An 18797-nucleotide genomic window follows, 5' to 3' on the forward strand; every position below is an offset into this window, starting at 1 on the left:
GTAAAGATTTATGTCCATTGGGAAACTATTTCTTGTCCTTGACAGCACTGAGCTTTATACGGTACTCAGCAAATAAATAATAATTGCTGCTTTTGGATCACAGTTGTCAACCTTGGTTGCAGAAACACTCAAGATACAAAAGTGGGAATTAAGCCCTCTGGAAAAAAAAGGGGGGGGTGGTGTTAATCGTTACTGGTTTCTATTTGCTTTACTATCAGTTGGGAGAGCAATATACTCACATGAAGATATAAAAGCGGTAATAAATCTCCTCTCCCAGATTCCACAGGAATGTTATATATTGCTTCCATATGATCAATAATTCTAATTCTGTTCTCAGCCTGGAAATCTGTTGTGACCATGGCTTTTTTAACCTATTCTCTACTCTTTTTAAAAAAGGAGATAACATTTTGCAGCACTATTTTACATTTTTTCTGTCTTTTGAAATTTGTCCTCATATAGTACACAAGAGATTTCTATTAATTGGAATGTAGATAGATAATGTGAAAAATGCTATGAAGGATATTATTCACATTTAACAAAATTAAAATATGTTGTTCTGATTTCATCTGCATTAACATTTTATGAGTTTGGGGTTTTGTTTAATTTGTCTTTTTTTTAAACAAACCAAAACAAAACAGTGCACGTGTCTGTCTTGTTCAAAATTGGCTGTGCTTGGAGCAGCACTGGGTGAGCCTAGAACAACTTCTCCGTGAGCGATCAGAATAGTGCTTCAGAGTCTCACCAGCCCCCGTTGCACACTGCTCAGTAAGACAGAGGACTGCCATAATATCTGCGGCCTCTGGTACATGGTTGATGTATTGTTTGTGTCACTTCCTGAGTATTTTTCTGTATTATTTACTTTGCTAAATCAGAAACATATATGTTGGAACCAATTAGCTTAATTGCTTCTCGTTGACAAGCACCGATTAGCACAAATATCTGTAATGTACTACAATATTGTTGCTTTAAAACATAAGGCAATGGTGTTACATGTCTTAGATAAAATCCTGGCCTGCTGAAGCCAATGAGTCGTGCATTTCTTCAGGAACAAGACTTCACATATCAAATTCCAAACTTATCAAGCATACAGCCACAAGAGATAAGGAAAAACTAGGGAGTCTTGCTGTTATTTTCCAAAGTTAGTGCTTTGCTGTCACGAGGTGGGGACGGTTCTATTCAGCTAGGGCTGCAAGGGGCTAAACACTCCACGTGTCGAACTGCAACAGCATTTGTTCCAAGGCACAGAGCCATACGGACCCTTTGCACAGCAGGACAGAACAAACTCTCTGTACGCACCTGATCTTCCCAAGCAAATAAGCCTAAGCCTCCTCGCCCAGGCCACTCACTTGACAAGCAGTCTAGTTTGCCTCAATATCACCACAATCACCGAGAGCTGGGCAGGCAGGCTTTTCATATGCTTAATCCCTCACGTTCTTGACTTCAGTCTGCGTATGACAGATTTCATGAAGCTTGAAGCTCTGTCAGTCCTGCACATAATATTTCTGCACTGGAAGGACAGAACCACAACACATTTGCAGTATAGGTTTTTTTCTCTTACTGCATTTTACCTAATTATACTGTGGAAGCAAAAAAATACAACGACAGGGACTTTATCTGGAACAACCACAAAGTAAACTCCACCAAGTACAATCTAAACACAAAAATCTCTTTTCATAAGCATCAAGAATGCATTTGAAACAATGTCAAACAGATGCCCCAAGAAAATTATTTCTCTTGCCTCTTTTCTCATCCCAAACCCTTACTATTACTTTTTGATTGATTTTTCTTGGCTGTTGTACAATCTCATGCTGATTTTCTTCGCTGGGCTGTATACAACCTTCCCAGCCTTCTTTTATTCCTCTAGTCTTCTTGCCAATAAATTATGCTAGTTTTATGGAAGGTTTTTTTTTTATTTCATAACCATGTTCTCTTGATTTAAAATGAACTAAAACTCAGTGGCTGGGTATTTTGTTTTTGAATGCAACACTTGGTCTGCCAAATGCCTTAAAAATGTATTTCAACTTTCTCTGTTTATTTGAAAGCTGCTTCTTTTAAGAAGGCTAAGAATAATGCAGTTACCATAGTTTCCTTATCCATGACCAATAAAATGCAATTTGGAATACAATAAAACAAAGACAAGACTACTCTCAAAATGTGAGTAAATGATTGGACATTGATATCTTCACCCTCCATCACTCCCAGCACTACTATGGAAAATATGACTAATCAATATCCAGCTTTTGGTCCAGCAGGGAAGATGAAGATAAGCTTGTCCGATTCCCAGCCATGTGAGATATTTCAATTCGGCACTTAAGATGTCTGCTCATGTAAAATCCCCACCTCACAGATTTAGTATTTTACCTCAGAGATTTTGTATTTTACTGTACTCCTTTGTTCCAGGAAGTGATTATGTAGGAAATCACTTTGCTAAGGCTCAGTGAAGCCAAGTGATGGATTAATTACCTGTAGGAACCAGCTGACAAAGTAAATAATGTACTGCCTGTTCTTATGGTTTTGTTGGTCTCTGAACAGGCAAGTTTCTAGGGAACAAGCCAAAAATAATCTTTCTTTCTTCCAGTCAACTGGCCAACAACACTCCACATATACTTCAAAGCCCATACAGATTGCACCTGCTTCGGACACATCCATTTGCTTTCCTGATTAGAAGTTAAACAACGGAATTTAATAAAGTGAACTTTTAAAAACAATTGCTCTCAATAATAATGAATGATGAAAGAGAAAAGCACAACCTGCATGACAGATATACAGAACCACTGCCAAGTTAATTTTTTTGCTGATTTTAAAGAGTTTTAAAGATTTCCTTCAAAAAAAGTAAAATACTTTGCTTTAAAAAAAAAAAAAATCCAGAGGATGTTCTGTTTGATGAGAGACACTACAAAGAGCTGGCAAGGCACGCACGTGAACGGGAGGGAAGGAGAATCTTCCTCCCACACCTTCAGTGCACACTATGGGACCGACTCCTGTGGTGCCTGGGACCCCCTCACAAGCACACCAGCTAAATGTGGGGGAATACAACTCAAGATGTTTTGGTGTTCTACTAACGTTTTCTCGCCAGTGGCGACAGGCCAAAACAGCTGTGGTTAAATAAAAAAAGCTCCAGCCATGGTTGAATAAGCTCTGGATGTAAGGAATAAGGGAAGAAAATGTAGCAAGTCTCTTCCTTACCCCAGTCACCTAGGGCTATCAGCAGAGATTCTAAGCACTAGGAGCAAGAAAACTGCCAGAAGAGCATTTTGTGCTGTTGTTTTTGAGGAAAAGCTGTTATCCTCACTGTGCAGCTTTCTGGAGCTTTTGCAGGCCCCAGAAGCACCATTGCTGTATATATCCAACATACAGGCACAGAGCCTTGGTCAACATAGTTTCAGTTATAGCTTAGCCACAAGAAAATATAATACATCTTCTATCCTTGCTTTCTCCTCTTGTAAAGGTCACGTAAAGGTAACAGAATATAGGGAAGAGAGAGAGAAGGTGTAAGAGTGAGAGAGATCAAGCTTATTACTTCATCTCAACAAAAAAACATCCTGTGTGTAACGGGATGCCAGTTCTAATCTATTAGACAAAGACATTGTATTTTTGCAGAAAAACACCTTAAATCCTGTTAATATGTTGCTCATCACATCAGTTAAACTAAGTAGTACATTTTAAAATTGCTGATGTCATGTTAATCAGTGTCAGCACTACAAAAGAAAACAGCTAAATGCACCAACTAAAAATGCATATCTTTTGCATCCCTAGAGTGAATGTACTAGGGAGCAGGAGGAAGCAGTGAAGACCAAGCCTACATTAAACTTCGCACTCTTCTCATCTACTGATAAAGAAGGACGTAGACCAGTTTTTGCCAATATTTCCTTTATGCCTTCAAGTACACCACATTTCAAGTCTCACAGCAGCCCTGACCAGACTGCTCATAAATGCTTTTAAACTTCCTGTCCACAAACCACGTCAGAGGAGAGTTACCTGCTCAGGACCTGTGCCTCTGCACTACCTTTCATCATTGTCCTCTACTGACAGGGACAGTGCAACGATGGAAGGCCCAGACCCTGTCATTACCCAGCTGTGAGTGGAACCTGCAGTAAATGACATTTGAAGCCAATATCGGTTGGGTTGTTGACCTCTCTCACGGTTCACAAGAAGAATCAGCATCCTTCTTTATCCTGCCTGTCAGAAACCAGCCAGTGCAATACCTCATTGATGGCGAGCTGCTCTCCGCCGCCCCCGGGGTGGCCGTAGCGGTGGTTGGAGCTCCGGAAGTCCTCGTACAGGTCCTCCTCACTCCCCACATCGTCTGTGAGAGCCGTCTTATCCAGCGCCGCATCAGCGATCACTGCAACAACAAGAACAAAAAATTGGTATAGACCGCAAGATCCGCAGCAGCACTGTGTCAATTATATGAGCTTGGCTGGGGTGAGGGACACTGTAACACAGCATAAAGGAAAAAAAGGCAAGGAAACTACATAGGCAATTTCATGGCACAATCCCAGCCTGGTGCATGCCTATTTTTCAGGCAATTTTTCTCCATTCATGTTTTGTTACTGTAAATGACCGTGTCTTTTTCTAGACTGGAAAGTACGATTTAAAAAAAAAAAAAAATCAACAACTGCTACACGTTGCAAAGAAAAGATCAAGCAAGAACAAGAAAACAGACTCTGAGAAGAGGCACAGGGCAGAAATGATGCAAACACGACTTCATTATGACATTGCTGTGTTGACAGGAAACTCGACGAGGTAACGAGCTCATGTCTGCCAAGTCATACATTGATGATTGTGATTTACCAAATCCTGTCAGACCAAGGAAGCTCCCAGACTTTGGGAAAAAAAACATTCCCATTCCTTTTTGTCCACGCATTTATTTAATCTGAGAATCCTTTTTGTTGCCTAAAAGGGTGTTTGCTACAGAAGTCTCCATTATTACCACAGGAGGGCCATTCTGCTCAGCACAGCCGCGAATCTGCTACAGATAATGGAGGGTTTGCAGGCTGCTGCTAGAATAGGCACTGAAGTCTCAAGATACAAGTGTAAGCCCAAGAGAAATAAAAATATGGCATTTATACTCCTTGCACAGAAGAAAATGGCACTTCATCTGTTTCACAGGCAGGAACCTTTTCCTAAGGTGTCCTCAAGGTATTAGCAAATACACTTCGGTGGCATGTTGAGCAATCATTCATTCATCCCATACCTGTATAGGTTACTGAGCATAAACCTTCTGTTCTCAAAATCTGTGAAAAATGTCAACGACTAGATAAAACATTTTCTGACATATTCACCTGGATTAGCAACTACTGGGACAACAATTTCCATGACAAAGAGGTGGGCTTCACAAAGATTTCTATGCATGAAGTTGCTAACACAAATATGATGCAGAGAACAACAGCTGATATAATTAGTAATTTTGGTGTAATGGACTTGACACAGCAATAGTAGTAGAATTGAAGGAAGTGAAAACACAGACATTATTATCAACACTCTTGGTGACAGTCTGCTGTCCAAGTTCCACATGATGAAATATAATGAAAGTTGTTGCAGAACAGGTAAAAAAAAAAATGACCTTGATCTTGTACACGTTGGACAGGACAAGCACCGATTGGAGTCTGGGGACACAGAAGCCTGTTCTTGAGCCCTCGTTTCACTCCATCATGCAAGTGCATCTTATGAACCTCATTGTGTCAGTGGGCCAAGAAAAAGTGCCTAAGGGTTTGTTAGCTTATTAATACCCAAAAGCAAAGCTTCCCAGAAATACAAAATAAAGTGCTGTCAGAGGTCACAGCAAGACCTGCAAAGATCATCCTCGTCAGTGCTTTCCTTACCAGTGATGTTTTCTTAAGGCTTCATCACTTGATTACTGCTAATAATACGGTGAGGTGTAAATTCGGTGTAGTAGCTATCAGTTCAGTGCAGTGACTTGCCATCAAAATGACTGGAGCATGAGCTATTTTTGAACTAAATACTTGAATGTTTCTGCTTTGAATTCGATAAACATGCACAACACTGCAAAGACATATTCATTATCTAAACCAGGAATTCAACTCAATACTGATGGCAGGTCAGGACACGAAGGTGCATACGGGCTTATGATTAAAGCAGAATTTTCTGTGGAAGTGCGTAACTACCCAACCATTCAACTTTAAGTGACATTTCACAAAAAAAAAATTTTAAAAAATAAAAATCAAGCATTCTCATAGCTTTGCTCTGACACATCGTATCATTATATAGACATTCTCTACCAAACACATACCAGTAGTATAGATTGCATATACAGCAGTTCTGGGACTAAGACCTAGCCCTTTAATGTAAAACTCAAAACCAGCTGGAATGCCACTGATATTATTATTTTATGCAGAATTACCATGGTTTGCACTTTATTTTTTTAAAGGGCATTAAAGTATAACTTTTTGCTCATATAATGTCTGAAAAACATTTGCCCGATAGTAATGAACAACTTTCAGTGCTTTAGTACAGCAACAAGAACAAATGAGAAATGTTTTTCAAAGAACGAAAAAATAAATAATTTATAAAAAGGGAGTTAGCAGTCACTTAATTCCAAAATTTCTTTGCATGCCTCTGATCTCATTCTTTTCCCTCATTTTACGCATGGCTTCATTGTTTTTGCCTTATGTGCCGTCTGCTATTTTCACCACTAAAAGTAATTTTCAGCTTAAAAAACGTTCATTGACTTCTTTAAAGCTTTTATTTTGCCACCGCATCCCCCATTTTCCTATTTGTTCTCTGATCTGTGCTTAGATGAAAAAGCAAAAGCTCTAGGGAGATATTTATCTGTATTACTTAAAATACTCTATACCTCTGCTAAGTGCCTTGAAAGCTGTCTTCACTTTTACTAGAGATCTGTTTTTCTTCTCTGATCTTACCAAGCTCGTCAATTTTCTGCAGTCTCAAAACCTGCTACTGCGTTTTGGATTAGCTTTCCTGGCAGAAAAGTCCTCATGGCCGTATTTCACCAAAAAATGCAGTCCATAGTCATAGGGAAGTTCCCAGTCCTTGAGAAGAACGGCCCAACGTAGACATTATATGTTTTCCCAAAGTAAATAATGTTCCAGGGAAGCAGCTTAAAAGATTACAAATAAATAAGAAAATAAAACAGTAGTCTGGAATGGTGACCCGATGCACTAGAAATCCATCAAGGAAGTAGGAGAATGAAGGCTTCTAACATAGGTAGTGACTCAATGTGCATAGCATAAACTAGGTCAAGTAGAAAAGAAGCAAGTACAAAAAAAAAAAAAAAAAAAAAAAAAAAAAAAATCTTTACAGACAAGTTAGCAGAGATGGCTGAAATAGCCTATGAGCTTCCTCAACAGCACAGTACTAGTCGGACAGGCAAATACTCAGCTGCATGGCAGGTGACTCAGATGCCCCATTCCTGCCCCCCTAGATGCTCATCTGGGTGTAACACTGAAATCCAGCGTCATGGTCACTGGTGGCCTCTCTCTGTCTCTCTGAAACCACCAATCTGACCTGTCCCTGGCAATCGGGCAGCACCAAAAGAACAATGTTCTGCCAGAAATATTTCAGGCAGGTTTCTCCATATTTTATACAGCTGTCCTGATAAATTTCACTAAATATGGCAACATATCCCATAGACAGGAGCATAGGGAGGGGTTGTCACTAACATTTAGTACTGCGACCTTCTGTGCAAGTATTAAACCTCTGCTTTATACTGTTTTTAGTCCAAGCCCAAGCTTGGGATTTATGTCATTCAAGTACAAAAGCAGACGGATAATTCCAGCAATAGTAGCTCATGAAAGAATGCTGCACAAACCTTTTTGTGCATCCAAATGGAGAATAAGGCATCAAGAGCCTGACTCCATGAAGAAATATCTTGAGGATATGGAGCAGCAAAAGTCACACAATATATGGCACTGAAAACAGGGCTGGGCACAGGTCATCTGTGTTCAAATGCCTGAGACAGGTTACATTTAAGGACAGTTGCAAAAACAAAAGGGAAGGATTCTATAAAACTCAAAGCTTGATTAACGCGGTCCAGAGGAAGGAGGTGTGTGGGTTCACCCTGACACCTTTGCAGGTTTTGGGGTGCAGGATGAGCAGTCAGCAGCGGGAGGGGTCCTGGCTGGGCTCTGCTTCTGCCCCCACCTTGCTGAACGGGAGCACGTAAAAGGCTGACACGTAGCAACCCTGAGAGGTGCTTCTACACAGTTACAGAGCTCCCCATCTCATCAGAAAGCTGTTGGAGCTGTCTGCAGCTCTGTGGTTTCACACAGAAGAGTCCTCTGCACCCACAGGGAGAGACAAGCCATACGGTGGCCACAGCACAAACCACGGCTGTACAGCTCACAGCCAGCCCAGCTGCCTCCTGCTCACAGGTATGGCTGGATCATCTGAACTGCCCCACAGGCAGCTCCCTGCACAGTGGGATGGTTCCTCTTGGGAACCACATCAAGCCTGTCTGACACCAGAGAACAAAACAGCTGGGCAGCGTGATCTTAAAAACCAACAGAAGATGGCAGGGAGGGCAAAATGGGAGATGTCTTGTGTTGTTCATTTAAGCTCTGGGAAACCAAGAGAAGTTGGGATTTGATGATCTACTGAAGGTCACACACTGAAAACAAATATTAACCATAGTCCAGAGTTCAGTAAAGACTAGTGTCACCCAATACAGATGACACTGTCTGCCATGTCTGAGCTCCTCTCTCAAACAACAACCTGCTTCATACATTCCAAGTGACAGCAATTAGTGAACAAAAGTTGTTGTTGGCCAGAAAAAAAATACTACCACCAGAGGAAAAAAAAAAAAAAAAAGAGAGAAAAAAAAATCCCACCCCCTCACTGAAGAAACACAGAGTAAGTTTCTAGAACAGCTTCCTTGGAGCAGCTGGGCACTGCAGCCCCAAATCTAGCACAGCCTCCTAACAGAGATCTCTTAAAGTCACATTGGTTTATGTCTCAGCTGGAACAAGCCCCAGTAGCTCCCCGCTGGCAAAGAGCTCCAGCCGTGTGTCTGGGTCAGAAGCCTGAACAATGACCCAAGACTGACCGACAGTAGGCTAGAGGCAGCTTCCCAAAATTTAGGTTATCTGTCTTCACTTGACTTGCACCCTACAGCCTTTAGAGCTAAGGCTGGGACAGCAATCTGAGATGATTACAGACAGCTTTGAAAGCCAAGAGCACCCATCGTTTGTAAAAAGCACATTATATTAATGACAAAGGGAACAGCTTTTGGGTATTTGAAGTATCTCTCTTTCAAGAATGCCTTTTCAGTACCACATCCACACATTTAATTTGTCTCTGTAGCATTCACATTTAAAATAATTCACCGAAATAACAGTAGGAGCCTGATTTACACTCACAGAGCAAATTAATTCAGAGCTAACAACATCATTTCCTCTGCCTCAGTGAACAGAGATTGCTGTGATTGTGTGCAGCGCCCACAGGAAAGTGCATTGCATGCAGCTCATGAAGCAGTAGTTTGAGATTTAAGACGATAAACAAATGAAAGGGGTGTGTGGGGTGGGGAAACCAAACCCAGACTATGTTGCCCAGGTGAGAAGAGCCCCTCCACCTGTTCTGAATTGCCAAACCCTCATCTCCCTTACTGCTGCAGCCTCCATCAGCCTTGGTCTGAATTATGCACTTCATTTATCAGCTGCTTGATATACAGAGGTCCCTATGCAGCTGCCACAGTAAAATCCATCAGAGTGATGTCATCCCACTTCTGCCCCAGCAGTGCAATTCTCCAGCTCTTTACTGTGCTGATGGACCCTCTCACATCATTCTGCTGATGGTTGTGGGCCAGTTTAACAGGAAGAGGGAAGTCTGGAGGAGAATTAGCAACAAGGGAACAATGACCAGTTAGCATGAGATTCATGGGGGAAAAAAAAACCCAAACCAAAACATACAAACAGAAAGACCTACCAAGGGCATAGGCCTGCAAAGCCAAGCCTTAGAGAGCTATAGTCCTCATGAAGACATTTCTGAGCAGGTAATGACTGAAACTGTGTTCAGTGAATCCTTGAGGAAATAAAGAACACAGAATGGGGAGGAGAGGCAGAAAACGTTTAAGTGGAGAAAGCAAGCTTCATCGCCTCCATTTTAAAGAAATATTAAGAAGGGAAAGGATTCAACATATCCAAATTAAATTAGTATTTTGGTATAATGCCACAAATGGAATTGCTGTTGTGACTGAAACCAGTTCTTAATTAGCTCAGGCAAAGAGCAAATTCGTGCTCGAAAACAAAAAGGACACAGTTCTTCAATGGCAAGCTGAGCGCAGGTCCTCTGTGGGTCTGCTGGGCACATCACCCAGGGTAACATTCATCAGCAATAATGCACTGAGCCACCCACTCAGGTTTCAAGAGTTTTTAAATCCCAATTAGAATCTAAGTGACTTACAGAGAGGCTTAAGGGAGTTCTCGGCAATCTCGGGTAGCGGAGATAATTATGGGGAAGAGAGATGGGGATTATGAATGGCTCCACAGCTCTGACGCCCACGTTTACCACTTGCTACGCGCTGGCAGTTTGGTTTGCTTTGCCTTGGCAGCCACACGACAGAGCTGCCCCCAGTCCCTTCATTGCTTGGTGAGGGATGGTATGAGTGGGAGAGAAGAGGGGGAGCAGATCTGAAGGAGAGTGGAGATGATGGGAAAAACAGATAGGAAATCACATAAAAGTACTTTCTTGATCCAAAGCCTGATCCTTTGTTGAAAAGCCCCTCTGTTGTACTGCATACAAACTATTAATTCACTGGCCACGTTCCCATCACAGCTACTGACTTGGAAAAAAGCAGGCTTGTCCTCCTACTTTATGTATTTGTTGTTTATTTGCTCAGGTCTGATTACTCATCCATACCAACCTGTTTGTTCTCATTATTCAGACAGATGTCTTTGGAAATGCTATTTACTTTATATCTGGACAACGTGATGGGGCCCATTCTAGTTTAGTCCTTTAAACCCTATCACAATCTAAACATGAAATCAATCACAGCAATCAAAGTTACCAGACAAATCAGGCACATTCTTTACCGTACCCTTCGTAGGATGTACTGGGTGGAATATCTGGCATGTCATTTTACTGCCCCAACAACAAGCCCTATGCATTGGCGTAGCTACTATATAAAGGAGTTAGGATGGAGGGGGAATAGAGGAAACCATCCATCATAACTTTTCAAAAGTTTCCTTTGCGGAAGACTAAAATGGTCGCATTTCTTGTTTCTAACAGGTAACAAACACTGACACTCCAAACTCATACTGAATTTTTACCTGTCTGTTTAGCTCTGCTGCTTAGCCCTTGCTATGCCTTGAAGTAAAAATCAAACCCAGACCAAACTCCCCTCCCTGGGAGTCAAAAACAACAACAACAAAGCTGCCCCTTCATCAGACAACTGCCTCCCAAAATACTGACAGGCTGTGGCTGGGAAACATCCTATCTGACATCGTCTAGTAGAGCATGATCAGAGAGTCAATTTGGATCAGCAGTAACCTCAGATGAGCTTGCAGTTCACCTGCAAAGACGAAAATACTGTGTTTGTGTCTCCGTGTCTACCCATTTTTACCGAAAAGTTTAACAGCAACTGAGGAAATTCAAGCAAATGAGCCAGGAAATCTAAACAATGGTTACTCACAGTGGACAACACCTACTTCAGCAAATGTAGGAGCTAAAAGCAACATCAAAGAGTGTTAGCACAGCTGACAAGCCTGACAAACATGAATTTGAAAGGGCTTTGTCAATAAGTTGTGTGTGTTGGTTTGGTTTTTGTTTGTTTGGTTGATTTTTTTTTTTTTTTTTTTTAGGAAAGCATCTGCTCCAGCTTTTCAAAACCTAATAAGCACATCTCACACCATTTTCTTAAAAGATTATTCCCAAGGATTCCCCTATATGATCTCAACACCTGTCACTACTTTACCGCATGGTTACTTGTGGCATCACTCGTAAAGGTCACTTTTGGGATTCTCTCATCTTTGGCTTGCACAAGTATTATATATGAACCTTGCAGATAAAGGAGCCACACTATCTTATTGCTACCAAGTCTTACTGCTCTGCCATTACTTAATCTGACTTCATTTGAACCAAAGCCCTGTTTATACTCAAACATACTCAAACTCTGTGTTTTAATCTTTTTTTATCCTCCAGAAAGCAAACAAAATAGCCTCCAACGGATCAGACATAACCAATCTTTCTAGTCATTGCCAGTCCGCAGATGAAGTCCTTGAATAGAAAATGTTCCCCCCCATGCTCTCAGGAATTGTTATTCCTCCTACCTCTGCAGCTACTTTCCAGGGACTTGGAGTTTTCTAATGCAAGTGCTGTTTTCTCCCAAATCTCATGCTGCCCGTGTCTGTTTTAACGGATTTAGCCATGATGTTTGCTTCCCAAGAGCACTCACAGGAGCATGTTAAAACCCAAGCTACCACAGGCTCTCATAGCACCTCCTTTCTTGTACCTGTTACTTTACTAAACAAAGGAAAGAATGTAAACGTGCTGTAGGAAATTCCTGTTTATATTTCCAAAGATTCTGTGCTTTTATTATGTCTTTACATCTGAGTAAACCATCAGAAGAAGAAGAACTTGGAAGTTAAGTCTTTGCTAAAGATTTTGTTGCCAAAAAGCATACAGTTTTCTTCAGTCTTAAGTCATAGTCTAGAAACACGAAAATTGCACTATACACTAAGCTTTAACTACTGGCCTGGAAAAGACCATGCTGTATAGAATGGCTAAGGTAATTTTTATAAAGAATTGTCACTATGAAGTAAAACAATTCATATCACAAAACTCTTTAAAATGCTGGACCCAGTCATGCCAGCTTTTCATAGAAATATCAACTTCCTTACAGTATTTTTACAACCTGAAGCACGAAAACAAGACATGGGTCTTTCTTATAATGAAGTAATCTGCATTATCACTGGAATGATTAAGAATGAAGAATTGTCTTGATAATGATTTAAAACCTTTGACAATGCAGCCATCTGTGTTCAAGACAAAACTAGTAACACCAGAACCTGAAGCAAGGCCTGCGAGCCTCTAGCGAGCTAACCCATAGACAAGTACCACAGACATGCCGGCCGTGCTGTTTCCAGCAAAGTCAGCACAAAGAGCCACTGCCTGGCACTTCTGAAAAGCATGCTGTTTAGATAAGTGTCTGAAGACGGATTTAAGAGGCTAACTTCGAACAATTAAATTTGAAAAATGTGACCTTTGGTTTTTTTCCCAGAATTCTTCATAATGCTATAAATCTAGCCTTTATCTTTGTGAAGCTATCCAGGCTGACAAGTGGCTTATATCTATGACCTTGTACCACAGAAGTAATTAAAAATGAATGCCATGAGAAGACTTTCAATTGCTCTTGTGCATTATCAAGTATAAGTCTCAAGGGGCAGCAAGATTGTATTGTTGACATTCTTTTGAATGTCCAGTCTTCATGTAACACACAACAGATCTTCTGGTTTCATACTAGGGCTACAATGTCTTCATTAAAAATACTAGTAAAACTGCTTTACCTTTGGGAAATCCTTCCATCCCTATTTATATTTTAATCCGAGTTCTAAGAAAATCCCTGACATCAAGCTACCAAATATTTCTGAAGGCAAAACAGAAAATCGAGGATTAATGTTATTTAACTACAATTGCCATGCTAGCTAGAGAGATCAAGCTCTTTGCAGCATACATGTTTGGGTCACACAATGCTACATAAAGTGGGCAAAGTTAGGCTCTGAGGCAAGCAGGTTGATTCTTCTTTGGTGTTATGCCCACTGTGAAGTATTTGCTCCCGGGGAATGTGAGGGTGCAGACATGATATATTACTGCAAATCAAATTTAAAGAATTAAGCTTGAGGTACTGAACCTGTTGATTGATGCATCTCAATACATTTTCCAATATCATAGGGAAAAAAAAAAAAAAAAAAAAAAAAAGGACTCCACATTCAATAATTACAAGTTTCCTAGGAAAATGGTGTGAGAAGGGACCTCATTGCAGAGTGTTTTCATAACATTCAACTCCAGGTCTGAATTATAGCTGAATGTGTCAGATGCAATCTCACCCTACACCAAGAAAACTCTTCCAAGGAAAACATTATTCCTCCTGAAATACACCAAGTATTCAAATCAAAGCTATTATTAATCATCCCTTTAAAAGGAAAAAGAATTCTGGCAAGGTCACATTGGTCGGGGTGCCTTCAATAGTTAAATTCAGTACTTAGGATGTTTACAGTGGGCTTTAACAAAGAAACAAGAATAGCTGAATTGGTAAGATAAGCATTTTAGCAAATCATAAGCCTGAGATGCTAAATGTGCATTCTGAACTATGAATTCAAAATAACAGATTACCGCTTACAGATCGTTGGATGCAACACAGAATATTTTTGAAGCTTTGGAGACCAATTTAAAAGTTGAACCTATTCCCAGCTGGAGATGGTAAAATTAAGTCGCAACAGTATATTAACACAGCCAGCAACGTAACTTCAATACTACCTAATAAAAGAGCATTGCTGAGTAGCAGTAATCAAACTGAACAAGGTCTCTTAAAAAGGTAAGAGAAGATGAAGCCTTTCCAGAAGTCTCACTATTTAAAGCAAGCCTATCCTTCTTTTGACCAGCACATACAGCATACAGTCAAATACAGCCCTACCTAAGGCACATGTCAGAATAAGGACGTTCATCTAGAAAAACAGCTGCAGCAGTCAAAATAATCTTTGCAAATCTGACATTAGTGGTGTAACTTGTGAAATCAAACCAGGCTAAAACAAGGACAGTGCCTTCCAGAGCAACTCTGTTTGTGTGTTTTAGTGCACAGCACTGGTCAACCACCTGCACTTCTTTACCAACTGTTTGAACTTATTAAAAAAACAAAAAACAAAAAAACCCCAAAACAACATAATCCTTTCAGTGAAAGGCAGATGTCAAATTTGACCTTTACAGTAATCAACCAAAATTTAAAATATTTAATTCCACCGTGTTGCTGTTACTGTTCCCATTTATGAATTGAGTCTTCTTTAGATCCCATATGCCACGAAAACAGGAAAACACTTTGTTTCTGAACAAGAACTGTGAATTTACTACTTGCCAATCCTTAGCTTTTCCAAAGCAGCTCAAAAAAGGTACAAACAACTTGCTCCAGACTTCATGCTCACAATTGCAGAAACACATTCTAGTTTTCCGAACTTCGCTCCAGCTACACTGACTGAAGGAGAAGAGGAAAAGAAACAACAAACTCGAGCCCCATGCCACCTACCTTTCAGAAGTGTTCGATGCACGAAATTACCTTTATTCTCAAATACACTGAAGGATGTGCTGTGCTTTACTACTTAGCACAATGTTTTAGTCCTTCAGCATCTAAAAATCACTGTTCATCAGAACTAAAGCAAATAGCAAAGGAATTATGCCAGTAACAACTCGCCAATTTAGAAGTGAAATTTAAATTAAGCTTGTTTTCCAAAGGTCTTATACCTGATGCATGTTCACTTAGGATGATGAATTTAAGTGTCTAGTTTTCCCTTCCTCTGAGAATTTAATGAAGCTAATTTCTCTAACTTTGCAGCTCATTTTTTGCCTATGAGCTTAACTCTCATATATCAAAATTTGAGCTTTTGAACAAAGCAACACAAATTCTCCAGGCTCAAATCCTATGGGCTGGTAGTCTTAGTGCTCTTATTCCATTTTCAAATTAAGTTCCAAGGAAAACAAAAACAATCCCCCCATATTTACAAACAAATTATTTTCCCCAAAGAGAAAACTGCTACAGAGCAGGATGTGGTTGAGCTACATTAAAAAATAATATATGCAATGAAAAGGCTACTTCTAAGTAGCGCTGTATCTTAAGTTGGCTTATGACATAGCCTGGATGAAATATGAACACTAAATCTGTCAGTTTAGATTATATTTCTGTGAAATCAAGCTGCTGGCTTATTTTCATATTCATCACAAATGGTTCTGTGCAGTAGCATCTTCCTCTAAGTTAAGGCACAGCTGTTGTCTCTGTCTTGTAGACTTAAATAATTATTTTTATATTCAGCTTTGGTGGTATTCCCCTGCACCAGAAGCCCAACTTCATAATTTCTGAGTGACAGACTATGCAATGCAGAATTATTACATCAAAGGACAACACTGAAGTATCAATAAAGGAAAGAGTCCCCCAGGAGATTACTGTCAAAAGATATAAATTCCTTCTTCCAATAAAAAAAAAAAAAAAACCAACCAACAACAAAACACACAACCCCTCTAAAACAAATTCCCAGAAGATGTTCATCCAGCCTGGAAAGCCATCTATCTCTACTTTGACAGTGACCAGCTCTCTCAGCACCAAAAACATTTGTTATATTTGACAAGCACAGAGTGTGTGAAGAGTGACCTGGAGAAACCAACAGGAGGAAAGGAAGAGCAGGACAAGGCACATACTGGATGCTGTACTGCTGTGCACACCAAGGAGGTCAGAAGTGACTCTCCCTAACATTCACTTCTCCAGATTTTTCCCCAGAAGCAATCAGAGGAGATACTGCTCTACTGCTTCTCCATTTCTGCAAAATCCAGAGTTCAGGGGCAGAAGAGAACAGTGAGAGCACAGCTGATATATTCTAAAGGAGCTTTAAAAGAGGATTATTCTAGTGATTAAAATCAGTGAGTGAGGCATGTAGGACATTCTGGGGATCATGGAAGTTTATTATGCTGTAAAATTCATGAAAAAAATTAGGATGCCCTTTAAATCCACAAGGCCATGTGGCTGCAGCAATGCCGGATATTCCATGCACATCCATTTGGCCTTTGGCATACTGCATGCAGAGCGTATGGCTAAACTGCAGCACTCACTATCAGGCTGACTTAGGGGGCGATGCCGCAATGCAGCGCCTTTGTGATAGCCTGGAAAGGCAAAATCATTAACAGACCTCAGTCCCTACTGCTGCTGGAAATAGCCAGCCCTGCTAGTAACTGCAATCCGATAGAGGCGAAAGGCAAACGCAGAGAGGACCCTCTTCAGCCATTTCAGATATGGCCCTTCTACTCAGAAACTAGCCCAAAGTAAACTCACAAATCTTTACAAATTACCTTTTTGTTTGTATCAACCGTGTTGACCTTCTGTTCTCCCCTTCTTTCACCTAGTTCTGCAATGGTCAGAACAAAAACAAAGGATGGGGGGAAATAGGGACCCAAATCCCCCCCATAGCAAACTTCCCACCTGCCTCGGCCTTGCAGAGCTCTAAATTCCACTGTGTGAGACAGCAGTCCCCTCAGAGAGGCCATCAGGCAGCTGACAGAGCCATTATCCGTGCAGATGATGTATATAAATCTCTTTGCAATCCGTTTCCTCGCACCTTGATTAATTACATTTCTGTCTGCCGTCTTTCCTTTCAAACATAAATGCAAAGGACAGGCTCTGAAAATGGGACTTTTTTCCCCTCTCGCGTCCCTTTCTGAACCCAGCAGGTGCAATTCTACTGAAGGCAGGAAACTACCGTTTCTCCACGATGTTCCTGGCATCTGCTTATCTTTCCTGCTGAAAACGCAGCGGATGCCATCAAAGTGTATCAGAACTTAAACAATCCCCTTGACTCCTGTATCCCTTTGCTGTAAATACAGCCTGAGCTTATTTGAACTGGAAACTGTTGTTCTTGGGAATAATTGCTCTGCACGCAGCACTGTCTCAAATCGATTCCAGGACACATTTTCTGAGCTGTGTGAGTTTTCATTACTAATCTCACAGTAACCTTAAAGGTTTGAGCTCAGTCTCTTCACCAAAGCGCACAGGTCCTTGGTTGCATAAATCTCAAAAATGTCAACAGCAAAACAAGCAAAATAGGCACAACTGTGCTTGCCTTGTTTCGGTACAGCGTGGCATTTCCAGTCTGATAAAGCTTAGATAGCTCTCTCAGAGGTGAAAGACAAATGCTCTCCATATACACATACCTCTTTGAACAGTGAACAGAAACTAGATGGGAGGGACAAAAAGAAAATATGAATACACACCTAAAAAAGGTATTAGCAGAGAGATTATGAAAAGCATTATAATTAGTACTCAGAGTCCAAAACAACAAAATAGCCTCCCTTGATGTAAGCCTTCCCAGATTTTGCCTGGAGTGAAAGCAATATCATAGGCACACTATGTGAAATTTTTACTTGTATCCATCATTTCTCATCACATTCTGCAGTGGCTGGGATCACCAAAGGTGTGAGTTGTCTCTTAGGAGTGGGCTTGGATACTGACAACCAAAATCCAGGAACGTTTGGCACTCAAGTACTTTGGTCATGGATCATCACAGTTCCAATGACTCCAGCACTGAATGTACAACTTCGCTTTTTAGCCAGCTCCACTTTAATCCAGCCTTTTAGGAGGCAGAGAAGCTCGTTATCAGGATGTTACTCTTCTGAGCAATGGGTTCTGGGACTGGTAACAGAGACTGGGGTTGATGGAGAAATCAATAAGTTTTCTCAGTTCCAAAATGAAGAACTGAGCTGAAGAACTGACCTGGAAATTGTGAGGAGAAGGCTTCTGTGCCCCCAGTGACAATGCTGCGGGCATGGCTGTGTATGAAATATATTTGATTCTCCTGGCCTTGGCTATCGATAGAATATGTCACAAGCTGACCTGTGAAATCAGTCAAACCCAAGCAAGAGCTGAGTTTGATCTGCGTGAGGATGGTTTCTGGCTTGACTACTATTTTCTTCTCCCTTTTGGGGAATGGAAATAGCATGAACCCCATCTCACCACAACTGATGCTACTTCCTCAACTGGGCATCCCCCTTGTTCCTTAGAATAATCAAATAATCACAATTAGATCTCCCTTCTGAAAACAAAGTGAAATTCGCTGTGGTGGTTTTGTTTGTTT

At 40.8% G+C, this 18797-nt stretch overlaps 1 protein-coding gene across 1 annotated transcript in view; it reads right to left on the bottom strand.

Moving 5' to 3' along the window:
- Positions 1-18797, bottom strand: part of ARHGEF4 (Rho guanine nucleotide exchange factor 4) — a 225812-nt gene that overhangs the window by 50455 nt on the left and 156560 nt on the right. Inside the window, exon 6 of the mRNA XM_065639832.1 lies at positions 4206-4345. Coding sequence (XP_065495904.1) covers positions 4206-4345 — 140 coding nt within the window. The remainder of the gene's footprint in view (positions 1-4205; positions 4346-18797) is intronic.

Source organism: Caloenas nicobarica, chromosome 8 (assembly GCF_036013445.1).
Source record: "Caloenas nicobarica isolate bCalNic1 chromosome 8, bCalNic1.hap1, whole genome shotgun sequence".
NCBI classification, from domain to species: Eukaryota; Metazoa; Chordata; class Aves; order Columbiformes; family Columbidae; genus Caloenas; species Caloenas nicobarica.